This window comes from Vipera berus (assembly GCF_964194415.1).
Source record: "Vipera berus genome assembly, chromosome: 8".
Lineage (NCBI taxonomy): Eukaryota > Metazoa > Chordata > Lepidosauria > Squamata > Viperidae > Vipera > Vipera berus.
In genome coordinates this window covers 17,071,949-17,093,476 of record NC_138211.1, presented here as the reverse complement: position 1 = coordinate 17,093,476, position 21,528 = coordinate 17,071,949, and the positions used below count along the sequence as shown (strand labels likewise).

General features: G+C 40.6%; 1 protein-coding gene across 2 annotated transcripts in view; it reads right to left on the bottom strand.

Annotated features, from left to right (window-relative positions):
* The window catches only part of LOXL2 (lysyl oxidase like 2), a 61,518-nt gene that overhangs the window by 20,756 nt on the left and 19,234 nt on the right, over positions 1 to 21,528 (bottom strand). For both annotated transcript variants that reach the window (XM_081334015.1, XM_081334016.1), the window contains exons 3-6: positions 15,982 to 16,193; positions 10,240 to 10,459; positions 5,194 to 5,377; positions 1,031 to 1,182 (exon numbers count right to left, since the gene is read on the bottom strand). In XM_081334015.1, coding sequence (XP_081190141.1) covers positions 1,031 to 1,182; positions 5,194 to 5,377; positions 10,240 to 10,459; positions 15,982 to 16,193 — 768 coding nt within the window. The remainder of the gene's footprint in view (positions 1 to 1,030; positions 1,183 to 5,193; positions 5,378 to 10,239; positions 10,460 to 15,981; positions 16,194 to 21,528) is intronic.

Sequence of the window (21,528 nt, the reverse complement as noted above, 5' to 3'; positions counted from 1 at the left end):
CAATTGCACATTCTTGGATTTTTCTTTGAAAACATTCTGCTTCTCATCCAACCAACTTCTTTGTTTCTGAACTGAAGAAGTTCTTCTCAGAACCCAAGACTTTCTTGGAGGAAAAGCAAAATGTTTTCAAAAGAAAAAAAAATCACGAAAGTTCAGTTGCCTTTTGGGAGAAGCACCTATGGGTCAACTCTCCTCATTATGTTCTTGCACTAACAACTACATGAGGTAAGTTGGTCTAGAATAGAATGGAATGGAATGGAATGGAATGGAATGGAATGGAATGGAATAGAATAGAATAGAATAGAATAGAATAGAATAGAATAGAATAGAATAGAATAGAATAGAATAGAATAGAATAGAATAGAATAGAATAGAATAGAATAGAATATGGAATGGAATGGAATATGGAATGGAATGGAATGGAATGGAATGGAATGGAATGGAATAGAATAGAATAGAATAGAATAGAATAGAATAGAATAGAATAGAATAGAATAGAATAGAATAGAATAGAATAGAATAGAATAGAATAGAATAGAATATGGAATGGAATAGAATAGAATAGAATAGAATATGGAATGGAATGGAATGGAATGGAATAGAATAGAATAGAATAGAATAGAATAGAATAGAATAGAATAGAATAGAATAGAATAGAATAGAATAGAATAGAATAGAATAGAATAGAGCTTGAAGGGACCTTGGAGGTCTTCTAGTCCAGCCCCCTGCTCAAACAGGACAACCTATACCATTTCAGACAAGTGACTGTCAAATCTCTTCTTAAAAACCTCCAGTGATGAGACTGTGGCCAGAACAAAGTAAAGCAATAATTTCCAAAGCAGGACAGGTTGTATCTTTTGTTAGTGGTCTCTTGATCTGGAGGTCAAGAGAGAAAAAAAAAGAAATCCTCCAGCTCTTAAGATAAAGCACATAGTGCATTTTACAGAAGGAGGAGGAGGAGAAAAGAAGAAGAAAAGAAGGGAAAGGAGAAGAATCATTCTCCCATTATGGAAGGTGCCAATTATCTCACCTGGTTTTGGAAGCCCATTGCTGGGATGTTGCATTTCACACCAGCATCTTCTTCATGGGTGCAGCTCCTGATCTCCTTGCTGAATTTACAGTCCGTAATAGACTTTTCAAACCCTGTGCAGTCCACTTCATTGAGATGGATAGGACCAATGCCTTTCAAAAGAGAGGGACACCCACAAGCTCATTTCCCCACAGTAAGAGGGAAGTAGACTGTATATTGTACATGTTGTGATGGAAACTACCCCAGTTTGGTGACTATAGTAGTTAAAGTCAACATAAATTCAAATAGTTATTCAGTTAGGACAGGGGTAGGCAACCTTGGCTCTTTTAGAGCTGACTCAGGAATTCTGGGAGTTGAAGTCCATGAGTCATAAAAGAGCCGAGGTTGCCTACCCCTGAGTTAGGAAATGTGTAGATCTTACAACACCCCCCCCCCACACACCTTTCAGAGAATAGAATATATGACTTCATGAAATGTGACAAGCCAATGTTGTTGTGTTTCCCGCCTGCTCTTTCATTCTACTTAATAGAACTTTTTCTCCTAGAGACCGGTCCTAAGAGCATCACTGCTTCTGGAGAAAATCAGATAAGGAAAGTGTATTAAAGAATTCATCGACTTGTCTAATTCTGCTGAAGAAGCTTCTTGGATGAGAAGCAAAATGTTGTCAAGGGGAAAAACCAAGAAAGTCCAGTTGCCTTTTGGGAAAAAAAAGCGCCTCTGGAACAATTCATAGACCGGACATCTCAACTCCACAGATTCTCCCAAATCCAGATAGAGGTCCAGGAGACTTCTGAGTTAAAAAAATATCCAGGGCTTTAATAAAGCCTTTCTGCAGTTAATTTTGTTTTTTTGTTCTATGAGATACTGTTTCCAATATTTTTCTTTCTTTTTTTTTCTTTCAATAGTTAGAAACAGAACAAAGGCCAAATTTCCATCATTTCTTAAATTTCATTTGGAAAATTGGGAGCAAAATATGCCCCTGGCATTTCTGAGCATTTATTGCCCATAACTCTAACATTTCAATAGAGATAAAAGATAATTCTTTTGCAGAACAACAGAAAGACAAAAATATCTCAAATAAACATGGGTTGTTGGAGGGATTCTAATGTTATTTTTACTTTCATAAGGAAACAGAGGGTTATAAAAGGATTGCCAAGAAATCTTTGAACTTAAATGGACATCAAAAAATATGGCGTCCTGTAAAAGGGCTTATGCTTCCCTTTTGTAATGCAACCCCATTGAAACAAGCTCTGAAAATCTACTTTTTATGCCATGACCTCTGATGGGATATGAGTTGCTATTGTTTTTCCACACATTTGTTTTGAATTGGTTTGCATTATAGTCTTTTAAATTGTTTCACGCTGAGCACTACACAAAGTTGCGATACAGCTAGACAGCCTATAATTACATAAATAAATACATAGACAAATATTCATCCCCTTTCTCTAGTAAGTATCTGATATTATGCATGTTTGTTAAGTAGTCTCAATAAGCTCAAAAGATAGAACTGGATTCTTAGGGGGAGGGGGGCATGAGATAGACAGTCTGTCTTTTATACCCTACTTTTCTATACCAGCATGTATTCAAGGCAAAAGAAACCAAATCCCAAAAAAATAAAATAAAATCAAACACAGAATCTAAAAACTAAAATAGGCTAAAATCAGCAGGTCCTAAAATATCAGGATTGAAGAATCAGAACTGTCTGCATGTGTTTTTTTTAAATTCCATTTATATCCCGCCCTTCTCCGAAGACTCAGGGCGGCTTACAAGCTTAGCAGTAGCCTTCATTCTATGTATATGCCTGCTTATTAGGGCTTTCACACACACCCCAGCGGCATTATTACAAAGTCAGCTTAATTGCCCCCAACAATCTGGGTCCTGTTAAGTTCCAGGTAAGCTGATTTATTGCTCATACGTCTACACAAGAATCTAGTCAACTAATGGTCAACACTAAATTGGTGGAATTCAAGAGGGGCTGGAGCTAGATTGCTTGTGGCAACATAATGACTCCTTGGCTGATTCCTCTCTTGACTCCACCTAAAGTTCTGCCTCTCCTTCTCCTACATCAAATCATTTAACTATTGCAAGATGAGCAAAATAGCTGCGTCTTTACAGATTTTCTACACAGAGAGTGGGGGTCAGGTATAATCCTCAAGGGGGTGTATTTCAAAACCTCTTTGCTAGAATTTTGGGTTTCTGAGAGCAGTGGCAACATCCAAAGGGTATTTCCTGCTGATCTTAGCATTTGGGGAAGTTTCCAACGGGAAAGGCAGTTCTTTAGATAATCAGACCCTGAAATCAATGCCAATATCAAGAACTAAAATTAGTCAATTCCAGAGTCAGTTGTAGAGTAATTGGATTGAGATGGATGGCTATAGAAATCAAATAAATAAAATTATATTTGATAAACAACTGGCAATCAGCACTGATATTTTGATGTAAACATATGTGGCTCTTGCACTGATTGGGAACATAGCTGCTACACTGTGCCCCTTTTCAAGGGTACAGTACGTATAGTAGTAGTTTAGTTTCAGTATTGATCTAGGCACCAGAGAAATTTTAGGATCATATTATAGCCAAGACCCCATGCAATTAATCCAACTGTCATAGTAGTATCCTACCTTATTCTTATTATTGAAGGTTAATATTGTAAAACAGTTGTGGGCCCATTCATGCTATTCTGCATGCTTGCATAGACTAGTATCTAATTAAACTGAAAGACCTTTCGTGGTTTCCCCAAATTTCAAGAACAAAGTTTAGATGCAAAAAGGTTAATTTTGTTGCTGTTCTCATTAAGCAGCCACCTATATTTTCCCAAACAATATTTTTTTCTAAAGCAGATAGGAAAAAAAATGCAAACGTATTTTGCTAGAGGTGGTACCTTCTGCTTTAATCACGTTTTAACAGAGCTGGAAGGGACCATGGAGGTCTTCTAGTCCAGCCCCCTGCTCAAGCAAGAGAACTTATGCCATTTTAGACCAATGGCTGTCCAATCGCTTCTTAAAAACCTCCACTGTTGGACTACCCATAACTTCTGGAGGCAAGCTGTTCCACTGCTTAATTGTTCCCACTTTCAGGAAATTTCTCCTTAGTTCTAGGTTGAAACTCTCCTTGATCAGTTTCCATCCGTTGCTTCTTCTCCTGCCTTCGGGTGCTTTGGAGAATAGGTTGACCCACTCTTCTCTGTGACAGTCTCTGAGTACTGGAACACTGCTACCATGCCACCCCTAGTCCTTCCCTTCACTAGACTAAACAAACTCAATTCCTGCAACTGTTCTTCATATGTTTTAACCTCCAGTCCCTTAATTATCTTTATTGATATACTTCTGAGAAACGCTAGTTATTTTTCCTAGCAATCGCCAATTTTCAGTAAAGAAAACACAACACCGGAGCAGTCTTTCAAAATGTCTAGCTTCTACTTGTGCAATATGCCAACCTGCTCCAGCCCCATCACGTTGCAAGGAGGGCTTTTTTCATGTGATGCTAGCACTTCCGGAGCGGTAACCACAATTCAATATATATTAGAGCCCTCTGTGTGCCGTTTGGCTGTAGGATCACATTTTTAAGATTCCAGAGAACTGCAGTGTGTCTCATACGTAAATTATTTTCCTTTCCTTTCCCCAAACCACACCATTTTGGAGTTACTTCACTGTTTATTTAGATTCCTTGCTCCTTTTGTGCCATGAGCATTGCTTTGATGCTACCATGGCAGATTTTTTCTTTTTCAGCATTCACCCGGGGTGAATTCTATATGTTTAATGTTAAATTTATTTGATACTTGGGTATCCCACCCCCTTTTTTGTGCACCAAACTTTTTTGTTTTTTCTTGTCATTAGTGCTGGATGTATTTTGTGTATGTGTATTTTTCTGTTTTGCATTTTAGTTTTGTTGATAAAGCAAAATAAATATATTTTAAAAAAGAAACTTAAACTTTATAGAATATTACTTCCCTCTTTTGAGATGCCATTCTTAGTTATATCGGCTTTCCGAAGAGTTAGACAGATTGTTTTACCTGTCAAGTAATCCCTTCCTAAACCGGAAGATGTTAATGATCGGATTATGGGAATATTTTTTGCCTATAAAACATGGGGTCAGCTCTTGGCCTCTCCATCTTCATTACCCTCTCATCCTTTCTAATAACTGCCTAATTTTAAACATCTTACCTTGTCCAAGTCTTGCACCCAAGATAGCCTCCTTGGCGGTTCCGAAGCCCAATTCTCGGCAGGCCACGCTGGCATCACGTAAGTCCCACTCGTCATCACAAATGGTTCCCCACTCCCCGTTCATCAACACTTCAAGGCGGCCTTCTCCAACCTGGGCTCCACCCTTTAACCTCACCAAAAGGTGCTAAAAAAGAACGGGGAAAAATCTTTTTAATCACTTAGGAATGTCATTGCCAGAGGCAATTTTTGCTTATTTGCTTGTTTGTCTTTAAGTCAACTCATCCACTTAAATGCACCTTCTGGCACAAATCACAGAGAGCATATAGACAGAACTCTGCTTACGGTCATAAGTGGGACCAGAACTTCCATCACTAAGCAGTGCAGGCGTTGAGTGATTTCACACCCGATTTTTCACATTTCTTTTGCTACGAATTAGTACGTGAATCATTGGGTCATTAAACAAACCCCTTTTCCCGCTTGACTTTTGGAAACCCCTAGGAAGGTCACATATGGCACTCATGGGAACCCGGGACGCTGCAACCACCATAAATACATGCTGGTTGTGAATTTAATAACATGGCCACAGTAATGCTACAAGGGTCATAAGTCACGTTTTTCAGTGCCATCCTAACTTTGAACATTTTTCCATTGTCCAAATTGAGCTTTGGTGCTATTCGTTAAGTTTAGTGAAAGTGTAGGGCAAGGAGTGGCAGAATCTGGTGGGGGGAAGCAAAAGAGAGACCAGGCTAGGATCCTGACGTAGCCACAAGCAGACTAAGTTCAAATCCCTTGAATTATGTTGTCCCTTATCTAACTCTTAACAGGTGTTAACTGTCAGCTGATAATATTTCTGTGCATTGGCATGAGTAATAATAAATCAGTTTAACTGGACCATCAGATGTGGACCTAATCTTTCATGCCTAATGGAAAGCATGTTAGATCTCCTTCCCCATCTTGGTATCCTCTCACATTTGTTGTAGCTATTAATATCCAGATTCCCAAGGAGGATGGCTAAGTCAAGGCATTTGGAATTATGGGAACTCTAGTTCTCAATGTGACAGATTGGAAAAAATATAGGCTAGCCCAGGGGTAGGCAACCTTTGCTCTTTTATGGCTCATGGACTTCAACTCCCAGGATTCCTGAGTCAGCTATGCTGACTCAGGAATTCTGGGAGTTGAAGTCCATGAGCCATAAAAGAGCTGAGGTTGCCTACCTCTGGGCTAGATTATGTGATATAAACACATTTATGCATTTTTTAAAAAAATTGGGGAGCTAAAGAGGAGCATTGTATTATTTACTCTTAGCTGACATCGAATTCAAATTCATATAGAATTTCGTTTCCTATATTCATGTCTCACCTATCCCATACATTAATGATCTGGAGATTGCAGTTTTAAAATGTGGGGACTACAAAAAGCTCATCCTGATGGTTTTAGAGGCCTTTGAGGCCCAACAGGAATATCAACAATCCATAGGAAATATTTTAAATAAACGGAAAGTGCTTCATCATCCAAGAACATTAGTTGGATACCTTCTGTACAGCTAAAAGGGAGGAAACAGTCTTTAGAAAAATATTACAGATCTATCAACTCTGGAATAAAAGCAACATCTTCATGGTTTTGCATGGTAACAGGCTGTCCCAGGTAACCTGGTCCATAGTTTAATTCAGAAAAAGATTGTTCTTACACTTCAGGAGTTTTGTGGAAAACTAGGTCAATTCTGCTGTGATCACGTATGCACATGAAAGTCCCCTGTTGTTTTATATGTTTATTTGCTGAATTTCACAGAAGGTCAACACGAACTGGAATTCAGATCTGGGCCATAAAATTCCTACTCCGTTCTACTCTCATTCAGACCTTCCAGGGATGGAGGCAGATTGAAGCAAATACAACAGTGTTTCATCTCTAGCTCCAATCCTATCTACTTCCCTACACAAGTGTATCCTGATATGGTCCTAATTGTTTAGTCAATTCATGGCCCAAAGGCTACTTATGGCCTGTGAACCTCTTTTATTGTTGTTTGTAATCGTGTCTTTGGAATTCATCAACAAGTTTCTGGAAGAAACAACCCCCCCTCCACAGTTTTACGGTTTTCAGCGGAATCGTAGAGATTTCATTTCTCCATCTAACCCTTTCTAAAGCAACTCCTTTTCCACCCCCCTTACTCTAGAGCAGGGGTCGGCAACCTCGGCTCTTTTATGACTCGTGGACCTCAACTCCCAGAATTCCTGAGCCAGCTATGCTGGCTCAGGAATTCTGGAAGTTGAAGTCCACGAGTCATAAAAGAGCCGAGGTTGCCGACCCCTGCTCTAGAGGCAAGTTGAAACGAAGGCAAGCCTAGCTGCCAAAGTTTCATTCTTGGCAGCCAGCTGCATAATTTCCTATTATTGTCAACAACAAAAAACTAATCAGGTAAGCCAAGGCTTCAGATGATACAGGACATACAGAATATTAAATGTACAGGACTTTTAAAACGCCAAGAAATCCTCTTGCCAAATGTGTATTAAAACCTCAAACCCTATAATGATAATTTTTTTTCCTCCAATAAGAAAAGGATAAATGTTGTGCCTTTTTATAGGCACTGGTTCATAACTGATGGCAGGATCCAATCTGGGTCGGTCACCGGGACCAGAGGTTTGGTCTTCCAAGCTTTTGGACTCGTGCTGGAGCCCCCATCCTCCGAGATCTTCACTCTACCAGGAGGTTAGAAGTAGGGAGAAGACAGAACTTATCTTCTGGTAGAGAGAAGCCCCCTGAGGATGGGCTCCAGCATGAGTCTGCAAGCTTGGAAGATAAAACCTCTAGTCCCAGTGACTGACCCAGATTGGATCCTGCAACATTATCCTGGGACACAAAGATTCTCCTTCATTCATAACCGATTGCTTTGCTAACAACAACAGATAATCCTAAGGCAAAATGCATACTGTTTCCTTGCTATGGCATAATCTGTCTGCATTATGAGTTGTTCCATAAACATGCATAACCAACATGGAACAATTTATTGTATGACCACCTGTGAAAACCCGATTACAATCTGTTGTAGATAGTATGTTTAGGTGTATGTCATGTATGTGCTTCACTTTAAGAGCAGGCAACTAAATTTCATTTTTTATGTGTGCCGCTGTGCCCAAAGTAAAAAAAAAGACAATAAAGTTTATCTTATCTTATCTTATCTTATCTTATCTTATCTTATCTTATCTTATCTTATCTTATCTTATCTTCTCTTCTCTTCTCTTCTCATCTCATCTCATCTCATCTCATCTCATCTCATCTCATCTCATCTTATCTTATCTTATCTTATCTTATCTTATCTTATCTTATCTTATCTTATCTTATCTTATCTTATGTCTTCACAAACCTGAATACTTTGTTAGATCCACCAACACAAGTATCAGAGTTGGAATCTCAAGACCTTATTAATAGCAATAATAAGGGTCTCCAGGTAAAGAACTGTATTTCTATTTATATATAATAAGAATCAGGTTATATATAATAAAAATCAGGATCTAATATAATGATTTAATCTGGAATCTTTCAATTGGTTCATAATTCCAGATCCAGCCAACCTAAATGGTACCATTAAGTCTATGCTGTGATCACTATTTTTGTTACCAACTTAAGAAATCATATGTGGCAATTTTCAGCTTTTTAAATATGAGTGAAGATCTGCCAAAAATGGTGCTAACTCAGAAATAGTTGGCAGCATCAACTATCCATTCTATATTAAAAACAAATAAGTCTTAACTCATCTTTCTTTTGCTGTCACAGTGTGCTAATAAGCTATAAATCCACCCTTACATAAAGTTCAGGAATTCTAATGCACAACTGTCCACATTATCATTTACATAACAGGAAAGTTGTCTGTTTGGAAGAACACAAAGCAACAGTCAGTTGGCGTGAACAAAAGAATTTGGAACAAGAATTAGGCAACATTTTGCCAAGTGCTTCACCTCTTCCAGCGATAAATGAAGTTTGTGCAGTTCTGAAACATTCGGAGTTAAAGCAGGGGAAAATTATAAATAAGGCTCTGCAGAATATAATTCTTAGCATTTTCCAGGTAAACATGAGCAACTGAGCAACTGTGCTTGAAAAATAAATGAAATGTTTTAAACATGATGGCAGTGCCTTGAAAATATTGTTAATGTTCCTTGAGGAGGAGCAGGAAATATAGATGCACGCCTTGGAATGTTGAACTTTGGAAAATTAGAATCTGCAGGAGAGAGAGTGTTTTGAGCACTATAAATTATTAGGAATTGGGAGAAAAGCTGGTTATGACTGGCTCTAAAATGTATCCTACCCTTCACAATGTTTTTTTTTAATGTGATAATCTTATTTAGGAATTCCATACTGTACAAGGCATAGGCAATGAGAAGAGACGGTCAAAGAACATGGGGCAGACCCAGAAGAAAATGGAAACACAACATTAAAGACACAATGCAATAACATCAATTAACAATGGTTGAGGCCACCAGAAGGGTGAGCCAGAACTTTGTATCTACCTTGACAGAGGAGGAGGAGGAAGAGGAAGGAGGGGTGGAGGAGAAGAAGAAGAAGAAGAAGAAGAAGAAGAAGAAGAAGAAGAAGAAGAAGAAGAAGAAGAAGAAGAAGAAGAAGAAGAAGAAGAAGAAGAAGAAGAAGAAGAAGAGCATTTTATTGGTATACATCACAAAGTATTGTGAAGAATACTATCTTGTACAAACTTAATGTTTGCCTTATCCCATCACTGGATTCTAGCCAGTTATGTTCATAGTTCTGTAAGTAATGACCATATATGGACAAAGAATTCATGATTAGCTAGAATATTTTACCCCAATAGAATTTGGTCCCTGACTAAGCAGATTTTGAAGCTAAGGAGAAGCTGAGTAAACTAACTTAGGCTATACTGAGACTATGCAGTGTCTAGCAGATTTGACATTTTTTCCTAAGATTATTTGAAATGCAAAGGTTTGTGATTTCAATTACAAACAATTCCAGTTCACAGCTAGCAATATACTCCATACCAAATTCAACTTCCTTATAAAACCAAGGAGAATTTCTTCCACTCACCTGAGCACGGAGAGCTTTGCCGAAGCCACTGTGGCTGCCATGGGCAAAGGCCAGTCCGGGGCTGCAGCTTACCACTGCAGGCATCCCATTCTCACAGGTAACATTCCCACCAAGTGTCGGGAGCCGGTCACCTATTTTGCAACGAAAGAGATGTGATTCGGTGCCTTTGCAATTCACAGAATAAGCCCAGTATTTATGTTTTCTTCTGCTTGCTGATATCCTGGAAGGGAAGGAAGAATACCGCAATTTGTTAAGAACCCACCACTAAGATAAGAATTGAGAAGATCTGTCATCGACCAGAAGCATGGAGGCCAGGACATCTTCGTGTCCAGGCCAGATGAGTTCACACAACCAAGCAAGCAAGCATAATAGGGTCTACAGCAACTCACCACGGCCACCTCACCGTGGAACAACTTACCACAAGACAAGGGTTACCCTAATATTGAAGGAGTAGTGGAACAGAATCATTATATGAAATGTGAATGACAAAAATTAAAATATTTTTTAAAGCATTTTAAATAATTACATTGAATTGTTGAATTGTCCCACAGGAAGTTGGCTGCAGCGAATTGGCGGTGACAAGTTCACCCTGGCAAGCGATATCACTCACTCCCCTACAGCAGAATCTGGTTTTTGAGATGTGTTTTAAGAGGGAGAATGATTACTTTAAATTCCCCTAAGTCTCAAGATACTCATTTGGTCCCTAGTTCCTTTCCTAGGAAAAGCAAAATGCAGGAAAAAAAGGGGGGGTTGAATGTTTTTGCCCTCACATTCTGGGGCGGTTTAGATGCTGATGAATTATCTGGGTTCAACCAACTTTGCTCTACAGCAAAGATAGTTACTTGATTTATATTGTGGCTAGACAGAAATTTCATACAGGTACTCCTCAACGTACGGCCACAGTGAAGCCCCAAATTTATATTGTTAAGTGAGACAGCTGTTAAATGAATTTTGCTCCATTTTACGACCTTTCTTGCCACAGATGTTAAGTGAATTGCGTCAGAAACACAGTTGTTAAGTGACTCTGGCTTCCCCATTGACTTTGCTTGTCAGAAAGTCACAAAAGGTGATCACTTGACTCCGGGACACTGCAACCGTCATAAATACGAGTCAGTGGCCAAGTGTCTGAATTCCGACCATGTAATTGTGGGGATGCTGCAATGGGCATAAGTGTGAAAAACGGTCATAAGTCACTTTTTTTTCAGGGGTGTTGTAACTTGGAACGGTCACTAAACAAGCTGTTGTAAGTTGAGGACTACCTGCCCTGGGCCTTCCTATTCCTCCTCTAGGATTAATGAATGAATCACAGCGTCTATTCTGATGGGGGGGGGGAAATCAGTTGAAGAACAATCCCTTTGGTTTATCTACTAATTTGGAACCGATCCTTTTATGGCCTTACTCCTGAAACCCTGAAGGATTACATTCAAGGGGTAAAGATAAAGAGGTTGTGACACGTTATGGATAATTTAGGCATTCATTTCCTTCCACAGCTCCCAAGTCCTTCAGATAAGACTAGAAGAAAAGAGAGAAACCAACTTTGCTTTCCCACTAGTCTGAGAACGCAAGCCAGATCTCCAAATATGTCGTCTGGAAGAGAAATTCAGTAAAAGACTGTCAACAACTTTGGCAGGCTCAAAGGATTAATAGGAACCATTTGAAAAGAACACATTAAGCTCTGCCCACAATATCTGTGGCAACTTTTCATACAATTCCTGGACACGAGAGAGGGGAATAAATCATGTTGGATTACCATTTGTCAAAAGCGACAACTATTTTGTGATGGAAGGAAATAAGATGGCCTTAATTTAGAACCTGTACATAAAATCCACTTCGGTGAATTTGAAATTACCCCCCAAATTAAATATGGCATCAACATTATGAGTTGGCAGACTTAGAGGTAGTGCAAGCATCACCAATGATACCTTTATTGTAAGGTTACATTAATAGGCTCTTGCAACTCTAAAAAAATACATCTCTCTTCCCTCGACTTTACGGTCCAATAAACTTGGGAGGGTCTTTCTGAGACATTTAGAATAGAATATAATAGGGCTGGAAGGGACCTCGGAGGTTTTCTAGTCCAGCGCCCCGCTTAAGCAGGAGAACCTACACCATCTCAGACAGGTGATTGTCTAGTCTCTTCTTAAAAATCTCCAGTGATGGAGCACCCACGATTTCTGGTGGCAAGCTGTTCCACTGGTTGATTGTCCTCACTGTCAGCAAGTTTCTCCTTAATTCCAGGTTGCTTCTCTCTTCGGTCAGTTTCCAACCATTGTTTCTCGTCCTTCCCTCTGGCGCTCTGGTGAACAACCTGCCCCCCTCTGCCTTGTGGCAGCCCCTCAAATACTGGAATACTGCTATCATGTCTCCCCTATTTCTTCTTTTCTTTAGACTAGCCAAACCCAAGTCCCACAGCTGTTCTTGGTATCTTTTAGCCTCCAGGCCTTTGATCATCTTGTATATGCTAGACCCCTAGCTTAGCTGCCTCTTATCTGTTCATTGCCTAGCAGTTAAGCTATTGCACGATTTGCTTGGTTTTTATTTAATATCATGTGCAAACACTACGGTATTTTAAACCAAGTTCTAATTAAGCATAATGTGTATGGAGTCAGTCAACATGGCGGCATTTCCCCCGAAATTGGCCATCCCAACTGGAAATCTGAGGAAATGCAATTTCCAAATATCAGAAGACTAAAAGAGAATACTCTGGGGAAAATGGTCAGGAAAATATTACATTCTCGACCAACCGGATCCCTTTTTTACTTCCTGGGATGACAGAAGCCATGGTCTTATACCAGGGGTCTTCAAACCTGGCCCTTTTATGACTTGTGGACTTCAACTCCCAGAATTCCTCAGCCAGGCATGTTGGCTGAGGAATTCTGGGAGTTGAAGTACACAAGTCATAAAAGGGCCAAGTTTGAAGACCCTTGTCTTATACATTTGAAAAGACCTTGCCAATTTCTTTAAAGGATATATAGGTAGTCCTTGACTCACAATCATAACTGAGTCCCAAATTTCAGTTGCTAAGTGAGACATTTGTTAAGTGAGTTTTGCCCCATTTTACTACCTTTCTTACCACAGTTGTTAAGTGAATCGCTGCAGTTATTAAATTAGTAACAGGTTTGTTAAGTGAATCTGGCTTCCCCATTGACCTTGCTGGTCAGAAGGTCATAAAAACTGATCCTATAATGCCAGGACTCTGCGTATCAGAAGGTAACAAAAGGGGATCACATGTCCCTAGGACACTGCAACTGTCATAAGTACATGTCAGTTGCCAAACGTCTGGGTTTTGATCACATGACCATGGGGATGCTCCAACGGTCATAAGTGTGGAAAAATAAGTCACAAGTCCCTTTTTGTAGTGCTGTTACAACTTTGAACAGTCAGTAAACAAACCATTGTTAAGTCAAGGACTAAGTGTACTCGACTACCAGCAACTCAGAGCTGGTGGTATTAATGGATCTAAGTCTATTCAGCAAGACTATTCTTACCCTTTTTCTGCATAGCTGATCGAGCTCAAGAAAACAGCAGAAAAGCAAGCTGCCAGATTTTCCAACTTGATTCCCCCCCCACCCCCTTTCACATACATCGTCCTCCAAGCAGAAATTAAACGACATTCCAAACGGCAAGTTTGGCAGCCAGGATTGGGATGAACTAAGCTGTTTGCTCTAGCAAAAGGTCCCATCTGTGAATCATTTCTGCCTCCCCCAACATGAGGCTCCTCAGCTTCACATGGGTTACCTCAGCTGTGGTCAGATTTAAAGAAATGAAAATGCTCAGCTTGGCAGAAAAATCTGCCCTTTTTTCATAGACTGCCTACAGAAGCACGAAGCCAGCTTGTTGGAAGAGAGCCTGGGCTGCAGACTGGCTTCCCAGCTGCAGAACCACAGGGGGAGTGGAAGATCCCACTCGGTGGGCAAAGCAATTTATGACGGCACGGGGCAGAAGGAGACCAGAGGGCACAAGACACAGATTAACAGGGCCTCTGGAGTCACACGTAAAAAGAACTGGATCCAAGTGACTGGTGAAGACGTGAATGGAAGCTTTCCTTCCCTTGACTATACAATTAGTCCTTGAGTTAGAACAGCAGTTATACCCAAAATTTCTGTTGGTAAGTCAGACATTTGTTAAGTGAATCACCACAGCTAATCAAGGAGAGAACCAAACTAGAACTGAGGAGAAATTTCCTGACAGTGAGAACAATTAATCAGTGGAACGACCTGCCTCCAGAAGTGGCGAATGCTCCAACACTGGACGTTTTTAAGGGGTTCCTGCCTGAGCAGGGGGTTGGTCTAGAAGTCCTCCCAGGCCCCTTCCAACTCTTTTATTCTACCATTCTGAATTTTGCCCAATTTGTATAACCTTCCTTGCCAGAGATGCGAAGTGAACCACAGCAGTTGTAACACAGTTGTTAAGCGAATCACTGCAGTTGCTAAGTTAGAAACACGGTTGTTAAATGAAAACCGGCTTCTCCATTGACTTTGGTTGTCAGAAGGTCGCAAAAGGGGATCACGTGACCTTGGGACACTGCAACTAGAGTGATGCTCAGCTTTCTCTGCCAGCTTCCCTGTTGACTTTGCTTCGGGGAAGCCAAGAGACAAGTTTACAAATGGCGGTCATGCATCTACGAGATGCTGCAACTATCACAAGGGCAAGCTCTGGATTGCCATCAGGTGACCATGGGGACGTTGGGATGGCTGGAACTTATGGTTGGAGATGGGTCCTAAGTCCTCCTCATTCAGCACCATCTTAACTTCAAACGGTTGCTGAATGAGGGGTCATTAACCCACAGCAGGGCTAACTGTATTCAATATATCATTGGTGATGGCCATCTACTTTTAAGCAACTGCTTTTCCTTCTGAGCTTCTCTGGGAATTTGTTGGACTGAAGAAAAGGAGGCAAAGAATCACACTGACATTTTCCTACTTTCAGCTGACCGATGTGTCCCCACGGAAGAGAGGAAAGACTGAGTCACCAAGCCTGAAGCCCATTCCCTCAGGACAGGCAGTTGTGAGTCAACTTACAGAGCAGATAACCAGATTTATTCTGAGTGAGCAGTTAAGCAGGCCATTTCGCCCCCACATAGAGCAGCAACCAGTTCACACGAAGATAGAGATATTAAGCAGGACGGGGACTAGAGATCTCAATAAAGCCTGAACATTGGTGTAGACGTGTGATTGTTTATCCCCCCACGTGTAAAACAAAACATGCCAGGCCATCTGGAATCACTTCCATACCAATGAAGTGTAAATATATTATACATGAAAACCTAGGATGGACTTAAGAAATTACTGTGAACTGCTATTTAAGGATTCCATTCCTTAAAACCTCCTCCTTTCTTTTAGTTTCATTATTTTTTCACCAAGAAAGTATCTGAAATATGGTCAATGAAATCCTGCAGAGAAGAAACTCTTAGAAAAAAATCCTTCATGGAAACTCTGAAGAGCAAGCATGGGAAGCTGAAACTTGGTACCTTCAGACCTCCCTCTAACTTTGGGTAGGACAAACTGTTCGAATTATTGCTCAAGAGAATATGCTTTACAGCTGTCCGAAGGCCTCTTTTTGTCAAGAACGATGAAGGAAATTAAGAGTTGAAGAACTTCAGACATTGACAACAAAACACACAGAAACGACCAGAATTTTTCCAACTCCTGTTTGGAAATGACTGGTTCCAAACAGATCTTGCTATGCATTGCATTCTTGAAGTTCAAGAAGGTAACCAACCCTTTGAAAAGTTCCTCTTACTTGTAGGCTTTGACGTTGTATTTCTTCTCTGCTGGAAATCCAAACATGCCACAAACAACACGGGAATTTTTGGTGCTCCAGTTTTTGTCACAGATCTGCTTCCAAGTGCCATCTTCTTTGATCTCCACGTAACCCTCCGTTACAGGGATGCGTTTGCGAGACGCCGAAAAGACAGCTCGTATTCGGACGTCTTCCACTTTGATGTTTGTGTTCTAAGGATTGTAAGGAAGATGTGTTGTTGTTTTTTTTAGGTACAGGCCACTGAAATATATAAAGGCCAGAGGGGGGGGGGGAAATATCCTTTAAACCAACCAACCAACTAATCAACCAACCCCCTTTAAAGAGTTGTGAAAACCTGCACAGTATTGTGGTGTTGTGCTTCATAGAGGTCCCTTTGAACAAGATGACTTTGAACAAATCAATTCTTCCCGGCCCAACCTTCACCACAAACTTATCTAAGATAACTTTGGCAAAATATTGATGGAATATGTTAAGGAACAAATCTACAGTGGTGGCTCCTAGCCAGTCATGTACATACCACTGGAACTTAGAAATCAAAGGAAAGCACTGAAAGTTCAACAGAGCGTGTAAGATACCACAAACACCATAAGTAAATAGTATTTGCCACAAATGCTAAGTATTATTATAATAATAGGGCTACTCAAGAATCAGGAGGTATTTAAAAGAGGAGTTTGAGAAAGTGTGTCTTGAAAATTCCTGCCTGTTTTCCAAGGTTCTGAAAATGAGGCAGCTGCTTCAATGAGCTTTCCATCTCAGTGATGGGAGGTGTCACAGCAACATGGCGTGATGCATCTGAAGGAGGTTGCTAGTCCTGGGTGAAAAGGAGCAGTGGGCTAATGCCTCCTTAAGTAACACCAGCTGCCTGCAATTAGTGCAGGTTCGCGTCCCTCCAGGCTCAAGGTTGACTCAGCCTTCCATCCTTCCGAGGTAGGTAAAATGAGGACCCAGATTGTTGGGGGCAATAAGCTGACTTTGTAATAATGCCGCTTGGGGTGTGTGTGAAAGCCCTAATAAGCAGGCATATACATAGAATGAAGGCTACTGCTAAGCTTGTAAGCCACCCTGAGTCTTCGGAGAAGGGCGGGATATAAATGGAATTAAAATAAAAAAATAAAATAAAAATAAAAGTTGGGTTTTGAAAGGCAAATTTTCTGAGTGAAGTCTAATGGAAGCCTACAGATCAATTTTGGTCTTTAACGTTTTTATTAAAAGAGGAAAAAAATGTGAGTCATTAATCTTGGCAGACTCGGTTTTAATGGTAAAGGCATCCTCAGGTTGAATTCAGTTCCCAGAGAATGTATGACATTGCCATATCATTTTCTTGGCAACAATATGGAAATATTTATCATTGCCATCTTTGGGGTGTGTGTGTGTTTACTTGTCAATCTAGGCCACAACATGGCACTTTATAATGGTCCCATCCAGTTACCCTGCTTAGCCTCTGACCTCATACCAGTTGCTTCCAGGAGCTGTAAAAAAGTAGAACTGGGGTTGCCCCACACAAATTATTTGTAGTTTGATCTGGTTTAACAGAAAAACACTTTATCTATTCATACTTTGCTGGGAAAGAGTGACATGTTTGCCATTTTCCCCTGTATGATTTATTGTAACATCTTTGACTATTGTGAGGTGTTGAGAGTCAGGTGCATGCATAAATGCATCAATAAATAAATCTAGAAGGATAAAATACCAGAAATGGATAAATTAAGCTTGTGCACTAAAATCGTTCAATTTCTTTCTGGTAATTCTGGATAGAAAATTTCAGTCCTCCAAAAGTTGTTGGATAATGACTTCAGTTGCCACAACTATCTTGGGAGTTGTTGTTTAGCAACCTTTTTTAAATAAATATTTTATTAATTTTCTATTTTTACAATCAAGTGCTTAATAGACAAGGTGATGACTGAGTCCATTAGTAATTCCGTGGTACATGTAAGCTTCTTCAAACTAAATCCAATATTGCACCATCCAATACATCCTCTCTTCTTCCAGTAATAGACAATTTTCCACACTAAGCAAATACAATTCTTCTGGTTGTTAATAAACATACTGTTGAATATCTGCATTTGTTACAGTTTTCTAATAGTATCAATAATGTCAGTTTAGAATATCTTTTCTAACCAAAACATATCTTAATTGCATTTGCACTCAATATCCATTTATTCAGTCCGTATCCTATTTTCGCTTTTTTCAATTTTAATTTCCCATCCACTTTCAAAATATCCCAATCATTTATAATTTCAGAACAAGTTATATTTGGGTAACCAAAAGCTTCCCTTATTCAAACTTCTTAACATTTTCTTATTTCCCTTTTCATAGCAAGATATAATATTCTGATTACAAATCTTATATCTAGTTATAATAATACTTCTATTTCTAGCAATCTTTGAGGGTCACAGCTCCCCGCCCTTCACCCTTATGGCTTCCTCTCGCTAAAGGCCATTGGTAGAAAAAATTAATCCATGATTTTATAAAACTCCTGTCCTTATTATGTATTTTGCTCGGGAGAACAGTGTGGGGTGCTGGAACTAGGAAGGGTGAGTCACCGGAAGTGAAGTATTTCCATATTTCTGCCTACGTGAGACTTAAAGCAGAGACAATCCCACAGGGCTTTTGTCTGGGGAGGACTGAGCAGACTTGGAAAAAAATGTTCTTTGCTGTACCAATAAGTAGCTAAAAAGGGAACTCAATCCAGAGAAGGTTTGTGTACAGCCCCGGCAGTGTCTCTATTTCATGACATCAGGGCTGTGGAATTCTTCTCTTCCCTTTTATAAATGCAATACCTCCAAAGGGCAAAAAGATTTCAAATGACAATTATAGACAATTGGAAATAAACGTTTTCAACGGAAGTTGAATTTTACCCAGTCCACCATTTATCTGTGCCCGCGTGAAATCAACAGCAAAGATGCAGCTTGCGCTAAGCTGTCAGCACCGATTTTCGAAGCCAAAGAGACTCATTTAAACAAGACAACGGCCATTGTGTAGATGAAATACAACACATTTCCCATTTCAAAGTGATACTGGCTTGCCATGATTATGGTCATAAACCTGAAATTAAAAAGAAATCAACAGTGGGGAGAGAAATACTGAGCCTTGGTGGAGCAGTGGGCTAATGCCTCCTTAAGTAACACCAGCTGCCTGCAATTAGTGCAGGTTCGAGTCCCACCAGGCTCAAGGTTGACTCAGCCTTCCATCCTTCCCAGGTAGGTAAAATGAGGACCCAGATTGTTGGGGACAATTAAGCTGACTTTGTAATTATGCCGCTTGGGGGGTGTATGAAAGCCCTAATAAGCAGGCATATACATAGAATGAAGGCTACTGCTAAGCTTGTAAGCCGCCCTGAGTCTTCGGAGAAGGGCGGGATATAAATGGAATTAAAATAAAATAAATAAATAAATATTTTGGATCTACATAGCTTGGATAGCTCACATACAGGTAGTCCTTGACATACAACAGTTCGTTTAGTGACTGTTCAAAGTTACAACGGCCCTGAAAAAAGGGACTTATGAGCACCTTTCACACTGATGACTGTTGCTGTATCCCCATGATCATGTGACCAAAATTCAGATGCTTGGCAAATGGTTCATATTTATGACGGTTGCTGTGCCCCAAGGGGACAAAGTCAATGGGGAAGCCAGATTCACTTAACAACCATGTTACTAATAACTGCAATGATTCACTTAGCACCTCTGGCAAGAAAAGTGGTAAGATGGGTCAAAACTCACTTAACAGTGTAGATGTCGGGCTCAGTGGTGGTCGTAAGTTGAGGACTGCCTGTATTTTAGAGATTAAGGGATGAGAAGATGACAGATTGAAGTAACATTGCCAGTGTTGTGATTCAGGGTCAGCCTGTGGGTTCGGCATTTGGGTCGGATGATTCAGAGGAGGAGGAGGGGGGTGTTGGAGAGGTTGCTGAGGGGGTTGGAGAGCTTGCTGATGAGAGCCCTCAGCCAGGCCCCTCCCGCCTGGTCATGACACAGACCCAGCTGTGTGAGCCTGACAGCGTGGATGAAGATGACCCACAGCTGGCCCTGTTCAAGGACGCCCGACGCAGGAGGCAGTCAATCAGGAGTAAACAGAGGAAGGCAATGGGGCACCTCGGAAGGAGGCAGAGAGAAGCCACGCCCTGAACTGTATAAAAGGGGAATGCGTGGGAGGGCTGGTTTGCTGAAGGCAACCGTTTGAATAGTTCCTGTTTCATGGTTCGTGTTTGCTCTCTTTGCTCTCTTTGCTCTGTTTATGTTTTTATGTTAATAAATTTGGCAGGCTTAGTTCCAGCCTCTTGCCTTCTTGTAAAAGGGGTTGTCCCTGCCTTATCTGTAGGGCCGGTATCAGGCTGGTACAGAACAGCCATCAGGAAATGGGCTCCTGGAATTTTATGTTAACCAGAACACTCTTCATGCGGTGTACAGTGGTTTTAGGAACATCCTTCCCACCTGGAATATTGTACCTTCACCTTGGCCGGGTTGGAGGTTACACAATCCTCCTCCTACAACAGCAGCCCAAATGACCACGTGAGGACAGCTCTGTGGAATCCGTGAGCCAGATGGTCCTCCGTTGATGTGCTTACGTGGTATTTTAAAGAACCTTTCAAGAATTACCCTGGCCAAGAGCATGACGCTTATTTGTCACTTGTTCTACTGGGATTCTGAAAACGACATGCGGGAATGATTTCAAGAGACGGAAGGAAGAACTGCAGGTTAGGCAACTCTCGTTTGGGCTACCTTACAAGGCTGACATAAATCTTGCAACTCTGAAAGTGCATCTCTCTCTCTCCACCCTCCCACTTGCCTTTACAGTCCAAGAAACTAGGGAGGGCTCCTTTAGAAATGCTCGTCAATTGCCATTTCTTCTGTGGGCTCAGCTGCCTCTTATCTGACCACTGCCTACTCTGCAGCTCTTTCTCCTGTCTCTCAAGCTCACCCATGCATGTCATTGCAGATTCCGAAATATCCTAGGTTGCCCATTTCTAGGCCTCTATTTGTCCCACCTATGACTGAAAATATAATGCTAGTCTTTGTAATCACCACTATTATTTGCATTCAATTCATGTTGTTCTTGTTATCGGCAAACAGCATCTTCACCCAGAATCACCTTGTGGGGGAGATGGGTGGCATAAAAGTTAAAATCAATCAACCAACCAACCAACCAACCAACCAACCAACCAACCAACCAACCAATCAATCTCAACAGGTTAATACTCTATCCCTGTGCTTCCCAAACTTTTTTCTTTCATTACCCAATATCACTTATCAGAATTTCCTTTTACCCAATTTGGGTAAAAACACTTTTGACAATTTAAATGCCCCTATTGTGATTGGGTAATAGGTTTGTGTATCACTACCCAAAAAATGAAGCAGTAGGCATGAGCTTAAATGGACTCCAGAAGATGGTAGAGGACAGGAAGGCCTGGAGGAACATTGCCCATGGGGTCGCGATGGGTAAGACACGACTTCGCAGCTAACAACAACAACCCAAAAAAAGAAACACTTTTACTTAATTGGGGGGGTAATTTTACCCAGGTTTGGC